The following is a 22533-nucleotide window of genomic DNA, read 5'->3' as shown; positions in this document are numbered from 1 at the left end:
TCGACTACTTTACTGTAACAATTTTTATACGATACTATATCATATGTATACGATTCTATATGATACTTAATATTCTAAGAATTAAAAAATTTAATCGCGATCTTACTCTTCAAAATCGAACAGCAACGCATTTTTACGTGATTTTAACCAGAGTTTGACGAGCGCGTCTTCTAATGAGGAATGTGCGTGCATGCCTACATGCGTGCGTAAGTAACGCATTGCTGAATGCAGTTAACTACCGGTCGACCGATGCAGTCGGAATGCAAGCGGCCGGTCTTTCGCGAAGTGAAATTCTAGAGAGTATCTGTGTGTATATATATCGCGCGCTGCAACATTCGCGCGCGTATAATTAAGTCCAAGGAACGACCGTGAAAGCATTGAAATGTCTGCAAGGAAAGCGGACTATAGACCGAGCAGATGACGCGCGGTAATGAATCCGATTAGGATACCTATGCTACGATCTATCTCGGCAACGTGCTCCTTCCCGTATTTCTTTAGCGGACAAGTATTACGTTTGTGTACGTGTGGGATTCTCTTTTCAGAAGTTGTACATAAAAAAATATTTCACAAAAGTCACATCTTGTTTAATCGTATAATATATTTTTTATATTCTAATATTTTAATTATAATTTTATAATCTAATAATTTTCGAGCTTTTTGTTTTTTTTTTCAAAGATTAAAAATTAAAGAGATTTAATAATTTGGATATTAATAATTAATTTAAAGTTTAGAAAGTTTAGAATATATATAAATATATAGAACCTATATATTTTAGAAAGATAAATATATAGAAAATATATTTAAAAAATGATAAATGTATAAAACAAAATATATAAAATGCAGCAAAATTTTATGGAGATAACTATTATTATGGATAATTGCACTTTTCATTAAATAGTCTAATTCTTTGATATAACATTACGGTTTGTGAGACGGTAGATCTAATAATACGAAGCAGCTTAAAGCGGTATTTAGGGAAAATTTTCCAACGACGGAACACGAGGCGCACAATCGTCTAAGTCTAAGTGCTCGTCATACAGGCGATTAAACAAACTTCTCCGGAGGGAACTGCGGTAAAGTAATGCGCTTAGCTCGCGTCTGAATGCACCGGCACGGCGGGGCGCATCTCGTCCGTCGTGAGGGGGGTCTCGCTTAGATCTTCGTCGAGCTCTCGACGAGCTGAAAGAAGAAACGAAGTCTGAATGGTACGTGAGTTCCAGAAACACACTGACGACTCACCGATTCCTCGTAGTGATATCGGCGACAGGGCCAAGCAGGTTGATTCTTGTGCCGTCTCCTTTGCGGCACGTCTCGTCTCGCGCTTCCTGTCGCCGCGAATACCGCCGGATTCCTTCTCTTTTGCGCCGCGTGCATCTCGCGCGAAAATGCCATTGACCCTATAAACACGACGAGAAACTCTTCTTTCTAAAAGAACCTTAGGAACAGAATATTTTCTCGAATCTTGCACGAGAAAAAAGAGATAGGAATTTTGTTTCGTATGAAATTTTTTTTATGAAAAATTACAAATGTTTTAGACAGTTTTTGATTTAAAAAATTGAAATTTTGTTTAGATATTTCGAGATGTATAGATTTACACATCTAATTGTCATCTCAGATTTATGTATGGCCAACTGAACGGGACTTATTGTTAGACGCGGTTGCTTTAAAGGTCGAATCAAAGTCTGTCTGCATTTAAATCCATTGAGATTACAAGTGCTCACGTTTCTTGTAGCGAGCTGGTCGTGTGTGCAGGGGGGAGATACTTCACTGGGGTTATCCAATTATAACGCAACCCAGTTTTGCGACACACGTCTCACGGTAAATTACGAAGTTGTGCTCGCGATATACAATTTAAACCGCAACGTGGATGTCACGAGGATACCGCGCGCATTTTCGTACATACATCGTTGCTTTCTCGCTGACAGTCATGTGGATCATTTTCGAATTAGGGTATACAGATATAACATGTATAAGAGATAGAGTCGAGATACTTCGTCCAAAGCGTAAAATGAATGACATATTATATCGCGAAATATATTTCGTCGGACGTTGCGAATCTGCGAAGAGAGCTTAATTAGCGAAATTTCTCATTTTCTTATTTCGAGCGTGATTGACCTTTCTCATCGTTCGTGTAAATTTTTCGACAGCGAAATCTGTACAGATATAAATACAGATTTTGGTACACTATACAGATTGGTTCTTTGATTTAAATTTATATTTTTTATTTACTATCTTTTGGCACCTTTTTCTTCGTCGCCTTTCTCTCAATATTGATATATGATTTCCTTGCACGTGATATTAATGCTTTTGTACCGATATTAACGACAATCAGAATTATTTGTTGCTCGCGATTGATTACTGCGAGATTTATTCGTTCGATGGATGAACGTATCGATGGTATACGGTTTAACGGTACGCTATATTTTACGTGAATATACTGCGTGATACTTACGTGAATATACGTGAATATATCGCGAAAATCGAGTGAACGTTAAACGATAAATTCCTTGCCAAAAAAATAGACAAATTAAATTGAAGGATGTAAAGAGAATTCTGTTTCTGATTGGATATTTGATCTTCGAACTCGGATATATCACGATTTATTTATATATGTCACGTTTAATCTTCGATTGTAACATTCGTGAGAATTGAAATGTATAGATAGAAATATATAGTGGAAGTCAATAATTGTAAAATCAATCTCTTTGACTTCGAAGATTAAGAAATTCATAACTTTGCGAAATAAATGTCTATAATTTTTTTTATCCATGTTTTTTTGCACAGAAGTTTCTGCAAAAAGAGAAATAGGAAAACGACGAGATACCACTTATCCATCGGTCGATGTAATATTTAATACCGCGAGATATATGAGTGCGCAGAGAGGTAATTATTAGGCCCGACTGTCCGCGAAACTGTGCGGAGGAAAAAAAGACGAGTCAGCAGATCGATAATCGAATACTGATACAATCTGTCGGCATGAAAAATGAATTCGCCGTCTGTCGCCGAAGAGAGAGAGAGAAAAAAGGAGAAAGAAACTTCGTGAATGATCGTAGAACGCGCGCGTTCCAAATTGTAGTTTCAATCATCTCGCACGTCCATCTGATGCTGCGGAAAGGACTACCGTTTTCACGTGACTCTCGTCTTCTTACTTTACTCCGGATTATTAATCGAGATGGTTTCGCGTCCGATCTCGCACGTGCGATTTTGTCGCGTGTCGATATCGATTCGTCGTCATATTTTTAACTGATTAAATGCACGGTTTGTTCGCGCATCTAATTATGCAGAATGAACTTTGGAGAATGCGAAGCGAACAGCGAGCGAATACTTCGCTCTCCTGAATACTTTGGCAGCTTGAATCATTGAAGAGCTTTTCTTCAATTATTCCAGAATAACGGGGAAGGCTGAACGTTTCCTCTTTATTCCTTTTTATAGCTCTTCATATTTGATATATTCTCATTAATCTTGAAAGGCACAGAGAAATCTTCGGCTAGCATGAATCTCATATGAAATATTCCGGCTGCATTTAATTCGTTTTCCGATTTCGAGCGACTGATTTTATTATACGTGTGTTATATCAGCATAATTAGAACTTGGATGAGATTACGCGCCGTTGCAAGAATCTGCTCCGCTGCAGAGAAGCTTAATATTTAGGTCTGCCAAGAGCCGGCAATGCATTTAGTTTGGCAGGATTATAAATCCCCGCTACTCTCTCTCTCTCTCTCTCTCTCTCTCTCTCTCTCTCTCTCTCTCTCTCTCTCTCTCTCTCTCTCTCTCTCTCTCTCTCTCTCTCTCTCTCTCTCTCTCTCTCTCTCTCTCTCTCTCTCTCTCTCTCTCTCTCTATATATATATATATATATATATATATATATATATATGTATGTATACACGATGGTACGTTGGTTGCTCATTTGCGGCATTTAAGCAATGGCGAAGACTTGGTCTCAGAATAAGCGTTGTCGGTCTCGGGAGACTGTCCGTATTTGGAAAATGTTCCAAAACGTATGGAAACACATCTCCTAGTTACAAATTTAATTAAAGCACATGCAGGGTTCAGTTACATCTGTTTTTTCGAATATATTTTCTCTGTTTCTTTCTCATTGTCAGCTTTCAAATAAACTAGTTTTATTTGCGTAGGATCGCAGACTGTTTTTCACAGAATATAATAACTATTAATTTTTCAGTAAATAATCAAACTTCGATAATAATATTAATTATGCGATAGCATGATTCACAAATAACATACATATTTTTCACGAGAAAGATCTCGTCTCTTTATAGAGACCAGGAATGATAGCATTATCGACGAATTTCGATAGAAAGCAAGGAGCATTTAGATATCAGATTAAGAATCCGTGTGATTTTCGCGATGAATTTTATCGGGCGTTATAATCCGTGCACGACTTATCTTTCGCTTTTTAGCGACGAGACGAAGGTGCGTCGCGAGACGAGATATACGAAAATGATGGGAAAGGGGTCGACGCCATCACGTTTTCTCGCTGCGTGACCCGCACGCATTCGTCGTCACACTGCGGGGCATCTTATACGCGCTTGCGTGCACATTCCGCACGGCGATGACAAATTTCACAAAATACCGCGCATTCCGCGCTCGCGATCGCGGACTTTTCTCGGCGATTTAGGAGAAGCGCGCGGATCGTAAATCAAGGCGAGATCTACTACGGCGGCGAGGCCTTCCTAAGTACCGGGATAGTCGGCGGTAGATTGAACCGCGAGATTAACAGTCGCGAACGCGATTTACCATCCCGTCGCGAGAGATCGATCGCAGCGGTTTCCCGCCGCGAATCGAGAATCGAAGATTGACTTCTGACACGAAAGCATGGTCTTCAAGTTTATCGCTGAAAATGCCGTTTCGGCAGAAAGATCCCGACTCGATATCTTACGTTATTCGCAGAAAAATTCGAATCGCGTTGTGTCAAGCAAGCGTGAATAATTTATACAGCGGTGTATCACGTGGCGTTAAATTTTACGCTTATAATAAATCGGATCGATATCTCACGTGCGGGATGAAAAATAATTTTATCATTTTTTTCCAAAATTAGATAGAGATAATATAAGAAAGGTAAAGTTTCCCCGCGGCCTGTTTACACACACGGGATTAGAATTTAAATGGGGTATAATATTCCTTATATATAATTCAATATCTTAAACAGGAACGTTCAATATCACTTCGTCCTTACTTTCGCTATGGATCGCGCAGACGTTGGCGACAAAGCCGGCTTGGTCGTCGCATACGCGATAAGAATGTTAATGCGATTTCACGCCGCACGATCTGCTAGCTATCTTGCTTTAGGTATGTAGGTTTTGGGCTGCGGCGAAGAGAATCGAACGATGTCACCGAATCGAACGACGACGACGACGACGAAAGTGTCGCGATTCCGGGTGCGACGACCGGACACGGCTTTTGCATACAATCGCGTCTCGTCGACGAATAATTAGCCGTCCCGTTTGTCCGTCAGCGAGGTGCTAATCGATCGCACCGCATAATCGAGCCGGAGCCCAAACTCATCTCGCGCCAATAGACCGCGAACCGGAAACTTCGGATGAAGTGACGAGACATGGGCTTTAGAATTGCAAATTACGGATAAGCGAGATCCCTTTTTTTCCCTCCACGATCATGTAAAACGCGAATGTCCTATTTAGTGCGATAATCGACTCGCGTCACATAATCGCGGATGTGCAGCGGATATTTCAATACGCGATAATGGTTATGCATAGTATAATCGAAAAAGAGGAGATATATAGAGTTCAAATTTTCTCTCGCGTACACATTTATTAATATTTTATATAAAGATATTATAAAGAGAGAGAGAAAAAAAGAAAGAGAACAAAATTAGTTGCAGTTTGATTTTTACTATTGAAGAATCTCTCTCAATCTGTAATATAGTAAAAATATATAATTAACTTTGGATTGTAATTAAATAGACTAATAGACAAAGTATGCTAAGGGAGTCATTAATTGCACTTTACTAAGCAATAGCTAGTTACATATATTTTCGCACAAATGTTCATGCACATAAAAATGCATATCTTACAACGTTATTGAGCTTACATTAAGAATATTTGTGTTGCTGCATAGCATGCGATTAACGTAAACATCATGTAAATGAGGGCCACATACATATTCAACAGCTGCGCGTTTTGACGTAAAATCCTATATATACTCTTGAAATTAGCAACATTAACGACATTAACTCATCTCATCGTCCGTTTCACGTACATTTGAAATCCAAACATCAAGGAATCTAGCGCATCAAATTTTTCACATCTCTTTTAAGTATATCTTTCGCGGCTATCATCATCATTATCGCGATGTTAACTCGTCATTGTATAACGATCGCAAAACGTAGGACGATTATTTGCTCCAGGAGGATGCTGCTGATAGAGTTCGCTGTTCGTAAGTAATCCTTATGGAGTAACGACACCGAGTAGCATACTAATTTCGACACGTTTATTTGACTTTACTCATGTAAATGATGTCAATGATTCGAAGCATATAGCGCGCCGTGTGTGCGTTTTTATTTTTAAAAATATATTGATTCCACTGTCTCTTATATCAACAAAGACATTAATTAGCACTTGCAAATGTATCAGTAGAACTAAAAAGCTTGAATTAGCTAAGATTATTACAAGTATTTATTCCTGCTTTTAAAATCGATGACAGAAAAGAAAAAAAAAACGAATTATTTTCATTATTTTTAAAACATATTTTCATCTATAGCTTATATTAAATTTTTACGTACGCAGGACGATGAGAGAGTTAAAATTTAATATATATTTATTTAATTACAATATATTTTTATAATATATCTGTAAAATGAAATAATCATGATTGTGTGTGATGATATATACACAGAGATATTTATTTTACACATAACGTTTCGAGATTTTTATTTAAACATTTAGAAAAATAAAATTTTTACGTTAACGCGAGAATACATTTGTATATAGTCGGCGTACAATATGGCTTAATAATATTTAATATTTTTATGAATTTAATTTGTCGTGAGCACCGCACACTTCGAGTGGCAAATAATTTACTTCGAAGAGGTAGAACGTTCTTATATATATTTCCCATCTCTTCAAGTCTTGTTAATTTGTTACCTTGTCACTTTACCGTTCTTTACGAGCACACTTCATGTTCGAGGACCGTTGTTGTATCAAAGGATACACTTTCCCGGGTGTCTAACGTGAGAGCAAATAGTATATAGTCGTCTCCACTTACTCCACACCGTTCGCTTCTTCGAGATCCACCCACATGATCGCGATTACTCTCTGATGGAAATCCGATGATTCCCATAAACACGGGAGCGCGAGATGCATGAAGGCATGAAGGCGGCACCGGTGGGTCTCTCATTACTCGATTCGGAACTCGGCTCGACAACCGGCCGATCTCATATCGGACGCATCTATCTGGAGCACCCAGATACATAGGCAGCCTCCACCTGGACGGCGCGTCAAAACGAGAGATCTTTCAGCGGATATGTATCGCGATTTTCGACGGGGTGAGGTATAGTGCGCGGTGCAATGTATATTTCGCGGCAGCGATACATGATTTATCCCCTGCGCATCGCGATATGGAGAAAATATCGTTAATATACGTATTCGTGATTTATCGACGCGATATTTGCGCGAGTATCGGTTTCGCGTAGCGAATAATGCTCGTATAATAAATCACGGTTATTAGCTTATGCCGGAATTATATTAGTCTCTTCCCATTTCTGGTTTCGAAATCGTGTGTAATAACAGCTAGGAATCAAGTTGAGAATTATTAATGAGATTCTGACAGAAGATTCAACGAATCGAATGATGCAACTTGAAGAACAAACTTGATCATAAATTTGAAGAAGAGTATCATTTCTTTTACTTGACATTTGTTGGTACAACGACATGCAAAATGTAGGAAAAGTTATTTGGCAATTTTATTTATCCAAAACATTACGTTTTACTAGCAATGGCTAAAATGTCTCATCCATCGGCATTGTTGTATTTGGAATATCAAAGAATAATTATCGAGTACCAGATTCTCGTGGAGAACGCCATTCGATAAGGTTGATCTCTGTAAGATTGCTGGAAATGTTGCTTTTATATCTCTCTATCTTGTGTACCGAATAACGGTATACTCATGAAATATCATGAAAAATCATTATTTTTAAAAAAACCTTGTTGTACACTAGTCAATGCTAATGTTCTCTCGGCAAACATTGAAATAAAACAAGCATAGATGATAATGGAAAAAATACAGTACAGAAAACACGTAGTCACACAATGAATATAAAACTAAGAGATGTCGATATATAATCATAAATCATAAAATTAATATAGAATTATTTTTTAAAATTATAAAGAAGCTTACTGTCATATTATATATTTACGATTATATTTTTATTTTTTTCAGATTATATTTTCTCTTTATTTGTTTTATTTTATATGTTTCTTATTAATTATAAAGTTAAAGTATGTAATTATAAAATTAAAGTATATAATATATAAATTATCAAGTAAAAAATGAAGGTTTTCAGGTAAACATATAATTTCAAAATGCAGGGAAAATATATTTTCAATTAATTTAAATTATTATTAATTTTAATAATGATATAGTTATATATCTATAGAAAAATTAGCTATTCTTGTATTGAAAAGTTTCTATATCTTTCAATTGATAACTTAGAAAGTAGCAAGTAAATTCACACAAGTATTCTGCTTCATGAAGTTACTATTTATTTTAGCACAATAATAATAATAATAATCATTACATATGATATATTCATAAACTTATGTCTCCAAGTGATTGATTAATGCGGATACATGTTACGGGGAACGTAACGATACAAATACATATATTTATATCACAGTCGTAGATAATGAAATTAATATTAATTCGAAGTTACATTATTTATTTAAATGTTTAGAATATAGCCCGGATTTTCTCCCGAAAAAAAATCTGCGATTCGTTATCAAAGTGCGTGCGTATAAATCCTGCGTTAAAACATTACATCTGTTTCACGACAACACGATAAAAAAATTCCTCCGGGCGAGCTTAACTTAGAGATACTGACACGCTAATTAATCTTAATCGCTAAAGATTTGATTCGCAATGGATATGAAGCGAAAGTTTCGAAGCGATACGAACGATATGACGACGGAATGTCAAATGAATTGCGCGAAATAATTGATTCTAAGGATAAAGTCAAGTCCTAATAATTACTATTCACTACATAGGTACTTATTGTTAACGGTGTATACATACGTATGGGATGGTGAAACCAGTCTTCTTGCGAACGTCGTTGAACGACGTTTTCGCGCGCGATTTTCTCAACAAATCAATTTTCCGCTTCGTGCAGAAAGAATATTCGTCTCCATCTTCAGTTATGGATCAAATACATCCAAGTGAAATAACATGACAAAAATTTAAAAAACAAAGCATCAGCATAAGATTAAAAATATATGTAATCTATTATACATTCTAAATAAATATTTAAGACTTATAAAAATTCAAATTGTGTGAAATCTTAAAATCTTAAACTAGAAAAAATAATATTTTAATGAGAATATAGTATTTCAATTGCATGTTTAAAAATTACTTCCCTATTATTTCACTTGGACAGAATTATAATGATCTAAATATTTTAACATTTTACCGAGCGTACACGTTTTCGACAACAAGATCAGGAATTCTACCGAAATCTACAGACACATTAATGAGCCGAAACGGTAGGAAGTAGAATTCGTTATACATGGACATGTCATGCACGTCGATCCGACTAATTTTCTAATTAATAATCTATTTATTTAACATCGTAATGGGTTATTCGCGAGCGTTACGAGCGTACTGGAAACAATGCTGACGCGAATTTATTGTAATGATCTAAATTACAAAATGTGGACTATGGACTGTGACTCTTTCCAAAAGTCTTACGGAAGCACGGTTCTCCTTCGAATATCAATTAATCGATTCGCTTTCTTATCGTTTTATATACTTTGGCACATTATCTGTTTCCAGTACTCTACACACCGTCGCTTGTAATCTTACAATTTATTTTGCATGAACGTTCGGCAGTATTTTGTTCTTTTGATTTGTATCGATTTCTACATCGCTTATCGATGCATCAATCTTATACGTGTATTTATTCCGCTATAGAGACGTCAATGAATTATCTTACGTTGACATTCTACTTTATTACGATGAATTGATCCTTCTTTGATATTCTCTTTGTATGTTCCACAATTTCTTTTCTGACAATATTTTTATATAACATTATTTCAATTACTATGCCATAATATTTCACACAATATTCTAACTCTTTGAACTGATTTACATAAAATCGCATTGCATCCTTTCGTTTGGCATATGCTGAATCAGCGACATGCCCTGTCGTTTCTCCAAATGACAATGGCGTCAGAGCAAATAGATTTTTCCTTCAATTAAATATAATTACCACTCTATCTTTAAGTACTTCCTTTTGAAATTATTGGCCTTTTATCGCTGAATGCAGTCGGGAAGGCATTAAAGTTAGCTTCGTCGAAACGACGGTTTCATGGTAATTATTCACACTGCATAATGCACTTTGAAAGCTTCCTTGATGCCATTTTCACCGCGGTAGCGCATGCCTTTAATTACAAACCGTACGTTTCCCTCACACTCGCCAGGGAGAAAGCTTGTCTTTTCACGATGAATAGAGCAACAATGTGCATGTACGGCCGATGCGATGCTCCCGGAAGTGTGATTCGCATATATTTGCATTCTTTCTAACCGCGCGCCGCTCCGCTGTTTGATTTCGTGTCAAGGTTTCGTGCCTTTGACATTCTGTCGCGAAAGCGCTTGTTCCTACTGTCGCATTACATCGCGAGATTGGCACACCGCCCTGTTAGAATCTTTAAAGATAATTAAAAGATATACGCGCGGAATCATCGCGTATATGCGAAGTAAAAAAAATAAAAGTTTCTTTATTTCAGATAAAGTAAAAATTTTGCAATTTATTTTATTGAATAATTAAAGTAGAATTGACTCCATTTTTATCATTATAATCTTTTTTCGATTTTTATCTCGAATGTAATTCCTTTCACCATTTTATTCGGAATTAAATTAAAAGTTTAATCAAATATTCACGCGATGCAGTAATGATAATGGAATAATAATGGCTGCGTTCGGCAGAAAAAGCAGCTTTGCAACTGTTGTAAAATTCGTGAATCTGATTGGTGCGTATTCTCTTCATTTTAGCTGAATCTAAGAGAATACAATCAGATTCACGAATTTTACAACAGTTGCAAAGCTGCTTTTTCTGCTGAACGCGGCCAATCTATTAGAATGGTTATCGCGAATGGCGCGTGATTCGAAAAAGGACTCATTGAGGAGAAAGAGAGTAGAACAACGAGCAACGTGACTCACAATCAGATAGTTCGCCTCGGGGAAACTTTCTGTTTCGCCTCGGGGCTGCAGTCAGAATTCGCAGTCGTAGACATCAATCGCAGTCGCTCTCGAGAGTGCTTAGAAGGATTGATAAATGTTTTGCCTTGGACTATGAACGACTACGTCTCGTAATTCGCGCGCGTGACACTAACGGATTAATCTATCTCAAGTAAGACAAGTAAGTCTCCTTCCCTTCCGTTACTTCTTTGTCTCTTCGAGGCCCTTCGGTTCGACTTTTCTGTCTCTCGTTTCTCAGACAACGTTAATCTGAACGTGTTACGCGAAAACGAAGATAACGTGGAATCGGAATTCAGGGCGCGTTACCTTCTATCTAATTTATGCCATTAGCTCTTATCAAATTAGTTGGATGATTATATCGAAAGGAGCACACGGGAGAAGATAAAGATGAATTCGAGTAAAACTACGGGAACCACGAAGGCTCTTGAAGAAAAAAAAAAGTATATATTCGCCTTCCCTTCGTCGTTAAAGCTTTATCGATATATCTCTCCTCCTTCTTTTTAACTTGGCTCTCTAGACCATCTACAATTACTTCGGAGGAAGAGCAAAAAGATAAAAGGATTTCCGATCGGATATCCGCGGTGTCATTTTCTAAGCGTTCGCCTCCCGTTACGACAGCTCTCTCAAGACAGATTTCCACGACGCCAGATTCCTCCTTTGAGAACTTCGCCCTATTCTCCCTTCGCACACGCGAATCGGACATCCTTCTTTCCCGGAGGGATGGATCACTTCCGGGGAAGAAGGCGACGAGAATCGGGCGTCGCGCTACGTCGTTTCTACGAGAGCTTGGCGGAGGCGTCAGGTTTGTCTCAGAAGTTCGCCTCCAGCGAGCTCTCGAGCTCGCTCAACGCCGGCACCAGGGTCTGCAGCGAGAAGTAACGCGACCGATCGGCCGCGTCTACGCTGGTCACGTGCTGGAACTGGCACGGCTGGCTGATGTTGCTCTTGGCAGGCAGCACGATCTTCTTCTGCACGGGTTTCTTCTTCTTCTTCCCCGGCGCCGATAGACTGATGTTCTCCGGGCAGGAGACGAGGCGCTCTATGTGTTGCCAGAGATCGTTCGCCGCCTTCGAATTGTCGAAGCTAAGTCCGGCCAAACGAGTGTGGTCCGACGAGAGACACATAGTGTGAAAAGCCGGCCCCGACACCTGCGAACATTTCGAGGGCTCTTAGGACGCGTGGAACGCGAAGGGGGATGGAAAGGAACGTGTTTTTCGGTGGAAAATTGCGCTTTTCGCGACAAGTACTTTGTAGGTTTAAAAATAAAAAAATACGCTACTTTTATCGTAAACACGGGTGAGAAATTTGAAACGGTGTTAAATATCCGAGGCTTTTGAAATACAAGCTGCTTTGTAACGCAGAGTAATTTATCGAACGAAGTAAACACAAGAAGCTCTTTCGTTAACATCGTCTCGAATCTTCAGCATAGCTCGAGATCGAATACTAATTACTTATCGTTGGCAATTTATCGGTCATTACGTAACATTAAACAATACATTTGCAATAATTCACGTTTCGAGAATTGCTGGCGATGTTTATTCAAATATTTTTTTTTTAATAATCGTGGATGCACTTACTTTGTATGATGAGAGGTTGTCGATAGTCTCGCGCCAAAGAGTGAAGCAAGTACCGCGTTCTGCCAGTAGGATTTGAATCCGTCTCTTGGATCTTGATCGTGTCTCGCCGAGATCGAGAACCACCACGGGTATCCCGGTGAAACGAAGCTCCCACCTCTCCGTCTGAGAGGCGCTACCAAGATACAGGTTCGCCAGCGATTCGCAGACGAATACCTGCGGAATATCGTACAGAAAGTTTTAATAATTATATCTCTTTTATATCTTTTAAAAATAATATAATTATAAATATATGCGTCTATACTTACTGACGCATTGCGCAATACAAAAATTATTTTATTACTCTATTTTAATATTAATCTACGCAAATAATTATTTCTTAATTAATGCACGCATAGCTTAACGCGTTGGGTGGCTCACCTGCGATTTTAATCCGCGAAAGAAGGTCTCGAGTTGTTCTCGTTCCATCTGACTGACAGGGTCGAGACGCGACTCGTCGCTATTTTCGGAGCTATCACTACCCTCGTAGCTAGATGTGGCGGAAGTGTCCGCCTCACCCGTCGAGGATAGCCGTCTTCGCGCGGTGCCGCTGTACTCGCTGTAATAGGATGAGCTATGTAGCGAAAGATTCGACTGCAATGCGGGACAAGATGACGCATAAACTGGTCCGTTCATTGTTGCCTGAAAAAGAAAAAAAGGAGATGTGAGAAATCAAATTTTGACTGACAATTTCGTGAAAACGCGTTTATTTACGTTCGCTTTGTCGATATAGATTTTTGAGAGAACCTCAATAATGAAATACCATATCTCATTGTATTTTATAAAAAAAAAACTTGCAAAAAATCCCCGGCCATTATCGAAGAGATTATATAACAGCGATTTTTCTGTTCCACATTTTTTTCATCCTATTTTAGGCATTTGTTTTTTATATACTGAAAGTAAAATATGTATAAAATTTATTACATAACATTGTATTCTCATTACGCAATATAGAAATACATTGAATACAGAGAGAGTTCATTATTTTACGAAGGGAGAGAGAAAATGTACCATCCCTCTGCGTGCGCGCACGAAAGCTCATCGATTTCTGGTATATATAACTGAATTGTATACGCGAGTACCGCGGTGCCGGCCTATAAATATCCATGCAACGCCCTTTATTAAGCTTAGCTCCGACTACCCCAGAAATTTTGTTTGTCATCGGAAAATGGACTCGTCGACTGAGAGCGAAAGCTAGAATCGTGACATGATCCGATCTATTTACATGATTAGACAAACGATGATATTACAGCTGACAATTAATCGGGATCCAAAAAATCTTTAGAGAGAATCTGGGTGGGAGAAATATTTTTTCGACGAAAAGTCAAGCTTCTAAAATTCTTCGAAAAATGTCAAAATTGAATATATAAAATTTACAGCTCCTCGTTATTGGATAATACAATATGAATGATGCTGTGTTGCGAATCGATTGTTGTTCGTACAAAAAGCGATAGAACAATATTTGCAATATTCTTTAAATCTATCTGACAGAAAAATTGTACGATGTACGAGCACGGTGTAAAAAGCGAGCGAGAGCGTTTCGCAGGGGTGGACGATCCCTTTACGTTACTCTGGTACTGACCTCAGAGGTGAGAAAAACTAGGTCGTCGACTTCGATACTACGATGACGCAAGAGAGAGAGAGAGAGAAGGAGATACTGGCAATCGTTTCGTGAGAGAGCTAATCAGCCAACGGCATCCGGGAGCGACCCACTTAATGCACGCGAGAAAAGCTCGGCCTTAATTCGATCGACGTGCTTTTAATGAGACTCGCCCAGATGACTAATCGCTACCTATACGCTATCAATCGCTCGTTCCTACGAAGAAATTTCTACTACGAGCTCGACGAGCGACCCCTTCATTGATGATGGCGAGGACGTTGGATATGCGATCGTGTCAGTGATCTTCTGGCATTTGACGAGCGCATTCCTCCGTTACTCACCATCGCCGCTGACGCATCGCGTCGCCCCTTAATAACCCCGTTGACCCTTAAACGAGAGGAGATAGAGAAGCGCTAATAAAAATTTATTTTTTTGATGAAAAACGTGAGTGACACATTTACTTATACTTCATAGAGAATTGTTTTTATGTATATTTTATATTTTTTAAATATCCAGATATCTACATGTCAATCTCATGTCACACGCGCGTTCGAATGAATTTAATGAGTGATAGAAATATTTGGGTTGACAAGCTAGATAAATATGTATGATATGCATTTTACACAGTTTATCAGATTATTATCAAAAAAATAATAGAAATTCTGTTAATTAAAGTATATAGTCACGCAAGATACGTAGGCTAATCAAACTAATAAATTTCTATGATAAAATTAAATTGAATGGAAATGTAGAATATGAGAAAGTTTGAGAGTTGTTTCTTCTTTTTCTTAATTAACACGTTAAGTGATTTATGATGAATTATGATGGACACTTTTACATTTTATTTTTGTAGATCGGAAATCAATAGGAATTTCCTTCAAATTATAATTGGCACGGTGGAATGTTGTCGCGATAGAAATTTATTATTAATTTTGTCAGTGTAATGTACAATTTAGCAGGATATCGCGTTAATGATTGTAAATTGGACGAAAAAGTCGTAGTCGAGATAATTTATTTTTGACATCGTATTATATATTGTATGTGTATATATATATGGTATATAGAGAGAGAGAGAGAGAGAGAGAGAGAGAGAGAGAGAGAGAGAGAGAGAGAGAGAGAGAGAGAGAGAAAAGAGAGAATTTCACATTATATGTAGAGATAGCGCCGGCTAATGCATTAATATTGATTTATGTAAATTCAATATGTTCGTACGGTTTTCTCGTAAAAGGAAAATAAATACACCTGGGACACACACACACACACACATACACGCACACCCTCGGCAAATGACTCTCCCTTTCACAATCGACCCGCATCTATCGTTCGCTCTACTCGATATCGTACACGTTGCGAGATATCACGGTGGTGTAGCGTATAACGATACAAATTGAAACGCGAGCCGGTTCGTGTCACCGCGTGCGCGAAATGCACACCGGAAGTGCATTGTCCACGTTGCGGCCGGGGATGCGCAACCATTGTTCCGGCCGCGCGCGATAAGAGAGAGGCCGGCTTCGCTTCGCTCCCGAGATAAACTGCGGATAATTACGATCGCACGCTCCCCCGCGCCCTGCCTCTCGTATTCTCACGAAAATGCGGTGCACACGCTCCGCTTGGGAGGTAGAAAATAATTGTCAGACGGATTAATTGGATCGCGGTAGACGTGACTGTGAGACTTCCTTTCTTCTTGAGTAAAAGTATCTAGGCTCCAGTAATTTTTTTCTAACGCTTTAATGCACGCCACAACTTCTCGCATTAGATTCTTAATTGCCGTATAAAAAAATAACGAACACTAATATTATTTAATTATTTGCTAATTATTACAAAATTGTTCGTAATTAATACTCGTTATCACGCTGATTGAGCTACTACTAAATAATATCGTTGAAAATGCGCGATGAATCTTCTTCGCGAGAACGATTTTCTCTTTGAATCATAATCAAGAACTGTGTCCGGACTTGGAATAAAATCAATTACGCAAGTAGCAGCTCTTAATTTTATATTGAATAAAAAGTGACCAGTTTTTGAATCTTGTATAATTAAAAAAATTATTTTTCTCTCTTTTTGCGATGATAAAATTGAAAGAAATATATAGAAATATAAAACTGCATTTTTAAAATGTATTTAGCTATAATTTCAAAACATATATTAATAATGTATTACATAACAGTGATATATCTTTGCTGCCATTCTTTCTTGCGTTATTTTGCTGACATCGTAAAGTTTCGCGCGATTGAAATTTAACAAGAACGCTTTTTGTCTCAAACGTAGGCGTTCACGACACGTCGCGATTGCGACACGAAAAGACTTGACTAGAAAGTGGAACGGCGGTAGTGTTTCTTATCGCGTTGTGTCAATTAAGGGGCGATAAACGGGCGCGGAATGCACTTAAGGATTAAATTCGAGGACGTGTCGCGAGGGGGTTAATTACGAATGAAATTCCGCGCGCAGAAGACCGGACGACTAATCGTCATGGAAGTCGAATCGATGGAAGTCGCTATTAAGTCGTCGTAAGTACGCATCATTTAGAGACCCGAGATGAGCTCGTTGGCGTGAATTAAAATCTATTTCGGGCCAAATTAATCGTAAGAGAGAGCGTAATCTCGAAGAGCACGATATCGAGAGAAATTCTCGCGAGATGAACCAAATATATTCCGTCTGGATGGTGCCTATATAAAGACGCACAATATTGAAGCGATATCGTATCGAGAAACGATTCTGAGTAGAGTTAGCGTGATATCTTTTCGGCAAAACCAAGTTCGAGATTACACAGTGATTTCTTTTCGGCGCTGACGCCAGACGATTCGACAGGTACGTCGCCCGGGCTCCTATAGAGATGAAAGATTAATTACTGCCAGACTAATTAGTTTTGTGGTTGCAACGGGGTTAAACGCTCCGGCTGGAAATTTATAGCTCGTCCGGTGCGGCGAGCGCTCCGTCGAGCGTGAAACGTGCTCGCAATTAAAAGTAGGTAACCCGGAGGCCTTCGGCTCTATTGTCGGCCTGTCCGGGTTTAGTGCGTCGTTCTTCCGCGGGTCATTCGTTCTGATTAGCCGTACACAGCGTGAGCGTACACAGTTAATTGCTTTCTTTTGTAAGCCGCGCGGAAATTCGGCTTAACCCTCGTTTCGCAGAACCGCTTCCATAAATATCAGTTATGGCTAACCACGCGGCAAAACTGATTTTCAGTCTCTTTCTGAAAATAGAAGGTGTCGTAGAATTAACTTTCGATTAAGTTTAATTAAAATTTATGCAAAACGATTGTAAACGCGCAATACTGTGTGCGAGAAAATTCATTTAGCTATGGTGTTGTTTGATCGCGAGAGAGAAAGAGAGAAATATTCCTCAACAATTCACCCTTTTTACTTTGATTAGTTACGCGAATCCCGATGCTCGAACATCTTTAGAATGCTGTTTTAGGTGCGGCGATGCATCTCTCGCTCTCGCTAAGTTATTTCGCTGACGACGACGCGAGATGTGTCGGACTCTCTGCTCGTGACACTCTTCCCGGATATCTATCATGTCTATTGCGTGAAATTCTTTTTCCCTCTTTCTCTCTGTATATATATATATATATATATATATATATATATATATATATCTATCTCTCTCTCTTTTCTACTCTCTTGATAGACAGCCGCCTCTTCTTCGTCTCGCGGAACAGAGAGTCGTGACGGCACAATAAAGGCGAGTACAAACGACGACGCAATCTATCGACACGACTTTAACGCCCGACCATCTTTCACCTATATATATTTCTCGTCCTACCCGTCTCTCGGTTTCGTCCATTTCGGTTGCCGCCTCTCGCTCTTCCGTCATCCCCTGGCCCTATCTACCCCATTGTCTTTTCCATCTCGATGCTCCATTGCATTTACCGCATTACATTTCCCCGTTGTGCACCGTGACGTACCCTTAGTTACCGGTGCATGTGCACGCGGGATGCATTCGCGGCGCGGAAATGCGGTTGGACGGTGCAACGACCGGCGAGAATCCCGCGCGCGTGACGCACCGGGAAACTTTGGAATTCCCAATAACATGTCCATGGATTCATGAAGTTCTCTCCATGTTACGGCGAAGCGTGTAATAAAGACAAAAGAGACAGACAGAGAGAGACCGACAGTGTAGAGTCTGTTAGAGTAAAGTCTGTTAATAGAACGCAGCGAGGTGGGCATTTATCCAATGTAATATAAAATGCATTGCCGAGATAATGTCGCGTTGTGCGATATCCGAATCGTATAGGAAGCTTGGCTGATTAGATAAGACGCGGATTAAATCTTCGTATCATATAATGTTCTTTTTGCAGCGCTATAAAAGCTAAATGCTAAAACAGACTGTTTCAAAGATATTATTCTCACAATTAAAATGTATAATATATAGCCTGTAAAATATATTTGAAATATCTAAAAAAATTACAGAGCGAAAATTACAAATAGTTTAATATCAATATCTTTATTTTATCTCTATATTCTTTTCATATTTTTTTTTATCATCCGCGTTTTTATTTTCATAGACTTTAATTTAAAAGTATGCCGTTGGTCCCTCTCTCTCTCTCTCATTTGCTCTCCGGAAATATTCAAGAAGCGACGCTCGGAAGTTCCGCTCTGCATTCTTTGTGATACGCTAGCGTCGCGAGATGTTTGAAATATTTCGCGTCTTAATATTTTACGTGAGAAGGGAATGTCGAGATGACGTGCGAATTAAGGTTAACATTGGCCGAGTATGAACAGCAACAATGTCGGTTTGAATTGCATATAATGTCGGTTGCGTTGCCGCTGATTGTTATTGTTGCAACACGAGTTATGCGATGCGATGCACACGCGCATCGTTGCGAGATTTAATGCAACTTTGCGGTAACACGCGTTGTCCTCGCAAACTAATTACAGACCGTTTAATATACACTATTAAATACACGCAATACCTAATTTCAGCTTTTATTTACATTCGTCGGTCATTTCAGTAGTTTTATTTGCACGGTTGTCAATCTGTGCGAATTTTTCACGTATCGTAGCCCAAACTTAATTAGAGATTTAAATCAGAAAAATCTAATTATGTACCAATCACAGAACGTTTTCGCAATCTTGTTACAAAAGTTGATGAAAATTATTTGTATTTCGTATAATCTTTTTACGATTATCACTAAATATTCATTATATTTTGAATTGATGATGACAGTTAATTATATTAAATGAAAATCATTATGCGATTATAACATATTTTATTGTTGGAATTATTCTGAATTGACATAAATTTTTCGCGGCTCGTCGAGAGAGAATAAATTAGCGGATCATCGTAAAACCTTCGGGTGGAATAATTGATAAATTGCCTTAATTATGTCGAGGAGCCTTTGGGAGAGACAGTCGGCCTTCGGACATGTCCGAAAGCATGGTCGCGTATAGCTGTGTGTAGCAGCGATAATTATCCCGCCAATTAGGTGTGCACATCGTTGTCCACGCCTGAAACAAATGCTGGTCGACTATGGGTGTGCGCATGTTGTCGTCCATGCGGGATATGACAGAAATGCCAGACGGGTGACTACTCGCGTAGTAGCGTAATTATTACGAGGTACATGAATGACCGTAATGAGAAATGGCGTCATCTCTATCAGCTGCGGTCGGCACTTGCGGAGAAATCGAGGGGAGCACAACCGCGCAAACGGACTCGCGCTCACTTTCTCGTTGGTCGTCTCCGTTTCGCGGATATACTCGATCATTCATGAATCACTGCGCATAATCAATGACGAACGAACATGACGACGGATCAAATTTGATCCGATGCTATCTGCGAGCTTACTAGTCCGCTTTCATTCAATGGATTGGATATCAATCATTATGTTTCTTTTAAATATATTTTTATATAATTATTAAATTAAATTAAATTAAATATATGTATATTAATTACATATATTTACATATTTTATTTAATCTAGTAAAAATATATAAATATATTTAAAATATTTAATATAATTCTTTATTATATCATTTCTGATATATAAAAAAATGTATATATAATTATACAAATATTAAATTAAATATTGAATACTACTATAATTACAAATTAAACAATGAAACAATGGAACATCCAATACGTCATTGAATTAAAATAATAAAGAATATATTTAATTTTTCGATTAAATTAATTTGCATTCGCAAAGTTTACGATGAAGTTGTCATTTGCCATCGTGGTGTTCATACTTATGTAGATCACTGACAGCTAACGAGACTTTTGACGGAGAAGACACTCAGTCATGTCAAATAAGTTCCTCGCTTCTTTACCGATTTCCTCTCGGTTACGAGGAATATCTAAAGGAACAGTCGTAAGTGCACTTGACAGGAAGCATTTTTTATTCGATAATGCATATCTCACTATATCAATGAGAAGCATCGCACTCGAATGATCGCGAATTGATTCGGGTCGATTGGTTAACGAACCGATAAATTTTCGTTCTTACGTATTAAACGATTAAATCGAAATCATCAGCGAATCGCGAGGAGATTGTCCTTAATGTAAATTATAGCCGATTTCGTAGCGAAATCTTCACAGCACTCGAGTAGAGACATTTGTAGTCAATTATCAGATGACGAATATCACTTTCTCGTGATCGAGGTTCTCGAATATTCGTGACCGCGCAATTATTCACGAAGGATTATTCGTGAATTAATCTCCTTTATACACTGGTGTCCGGCTCGGATATCGTTTGAATCGCACGGAACGAGCCTGTAAATCTCCCCCTTCATAAATTATACATCTCATGTATGCCGCGAGATTTCCGAATCTTCTGTTAATAAATTAATGATGAATTTCCAGGCGAATAAAATTGTCAAACATTTCCATACTGTAAATTAATCGAGAGAAAAAAAGAAAAGGGAGATGAAATAGACGGTCAAGTAATAATTTATACTGTTTATTTAAATTTTAGTACTATTTGTTGCTTTTAATTGAATTTTCGGGTCTGATTTTGAGATGAAAATGAGACCCCATACATGTTGTCGAGAACAATTACATGAATATTCTCTTGTGCTATCTGAATGAGATTGACGAAAGGATTCGTAGGCGAACGCAGAGGCAAACAATCATGTAAGTGAGGAATGTACTTTCTCGCAGTCGTCGATGTTTCTTGAGATACACGCCGTCATAGCGTAGGATTATTAGCGAATGAATTTCTCGTTTAAATCCGGGTCAAGTGTTGGGGAAGTAATAAACTTGCAAATCTTGGTTTATCAACTTGTTAACCTCCTACGTATTTTGTTTCTCGAAGGGAGAGAGTTGTTTTACCATCACACATGGTCAAACAACTGTCTATCGTAGTTTAATTGAAACAGATGTTTGAAAATCATCATGTGGACTTTATAGTTGCTGATTATTGTAATAACGGTAGTTGATGATAGAAATTATATTCTCTTCATTTAGCATGTGCTATCATCATCATCGGTTAAATACTGATGCGAATATTTTCGAGATCTGTGCATAGGCTATTATCTTATATAATATTTATATTTTATTTACGAACTAAATTTTAAATTTAAACTTTTTCCACAAAACAATTATTGGAAAATATTGATTTTTGAGCGATGTGTTAAAATTTTAAAAATACACAAGTTCTAATATTTATAATATTATGACAAATATATTATGACAAATTTGAATTTTTATTAGAGAATGCAAATATTAAATATTAGAACAAATTTGCAAGTAATATTTCGAATCAGCAATAATATAGCCAGAATATGCATACAACTACATGAATATTAATTAATCATTTCGCAGAGATCGCGCTTAACGAATAAATTCTGATCTTTGATCTTTGACTATCTTGATCACATTTGTTTCTTGCCTGATTGATTTATGTAATACCAACTTGTCATTCTCCCGAACGTTCGCGA

The 22533-nt window shown here is 38.0% G+C and overlaps 1 protein-coding gene and 1 long non-coding RNA gene across 4 annotated transcripts in view; one reads left to right on the top strand and one right to left on the bottom strand.

Moving 5' to 3' along the window:
• The window catches only part of LOC145941069 (uncharacterized), a 66151-nt gene that overhangs the window by 2132 nt on the left and 41486 nt on the right, over positions 1–22533 (top strand). The window lies entirely within an intron of this gene.
• Mesr3 (misexpression suppressor of ras 3) overlaps positions 8714–22533 on the bottom strand; it is a 42804-nt gene continuing 28984 nt past the window's right edge. For all 3 annotated transcript variants that reach the window (XM_083047045.1, XM_083047047.1, XM_083047046.1), the window contains exons 2-4: positions 13438–13698; positions 13021–13233; positions 8714–12591 (exon numbers count right to left, since the gene is read on the bottom strand). In XM_083047045.1, the coding sequence (XP_082903171.1) occupies positions 12253–12591; positions 13021–13233; positions 13438–13692 (807 nt within the window). In that variant the 5' untranslated portion in view covers positions 13693–13698 and the 3' untranslated portion in view covers positions 8714–12252. The remainder of the gene's footprint in view (positions 12592–13020; positions 13234–13437; positions 13699–22533) is intronic.

This window comes from Prenolepis imparis, unplaced genomic scaffold, assembly GCF_030444845.1.
Source record: "Prenolepis imparis isolate NDT839.2.m4 unplaced genomic scaffold, iyPreImpa1.0 SCAF_9, whole genome shotgun sequence".
Taxonomy (NCBI): Eukaryota; Metazoa; Arthropoda; class Insecta; order Hymenoptera; family Formicidae; genus Prenolepis; species Prenolepis imparis.
The sequence above is the reverse complement of the archived record's forward strand: the minus strand, read 5'-3'. Positions and strand labels throughout refer to the sequence as shown.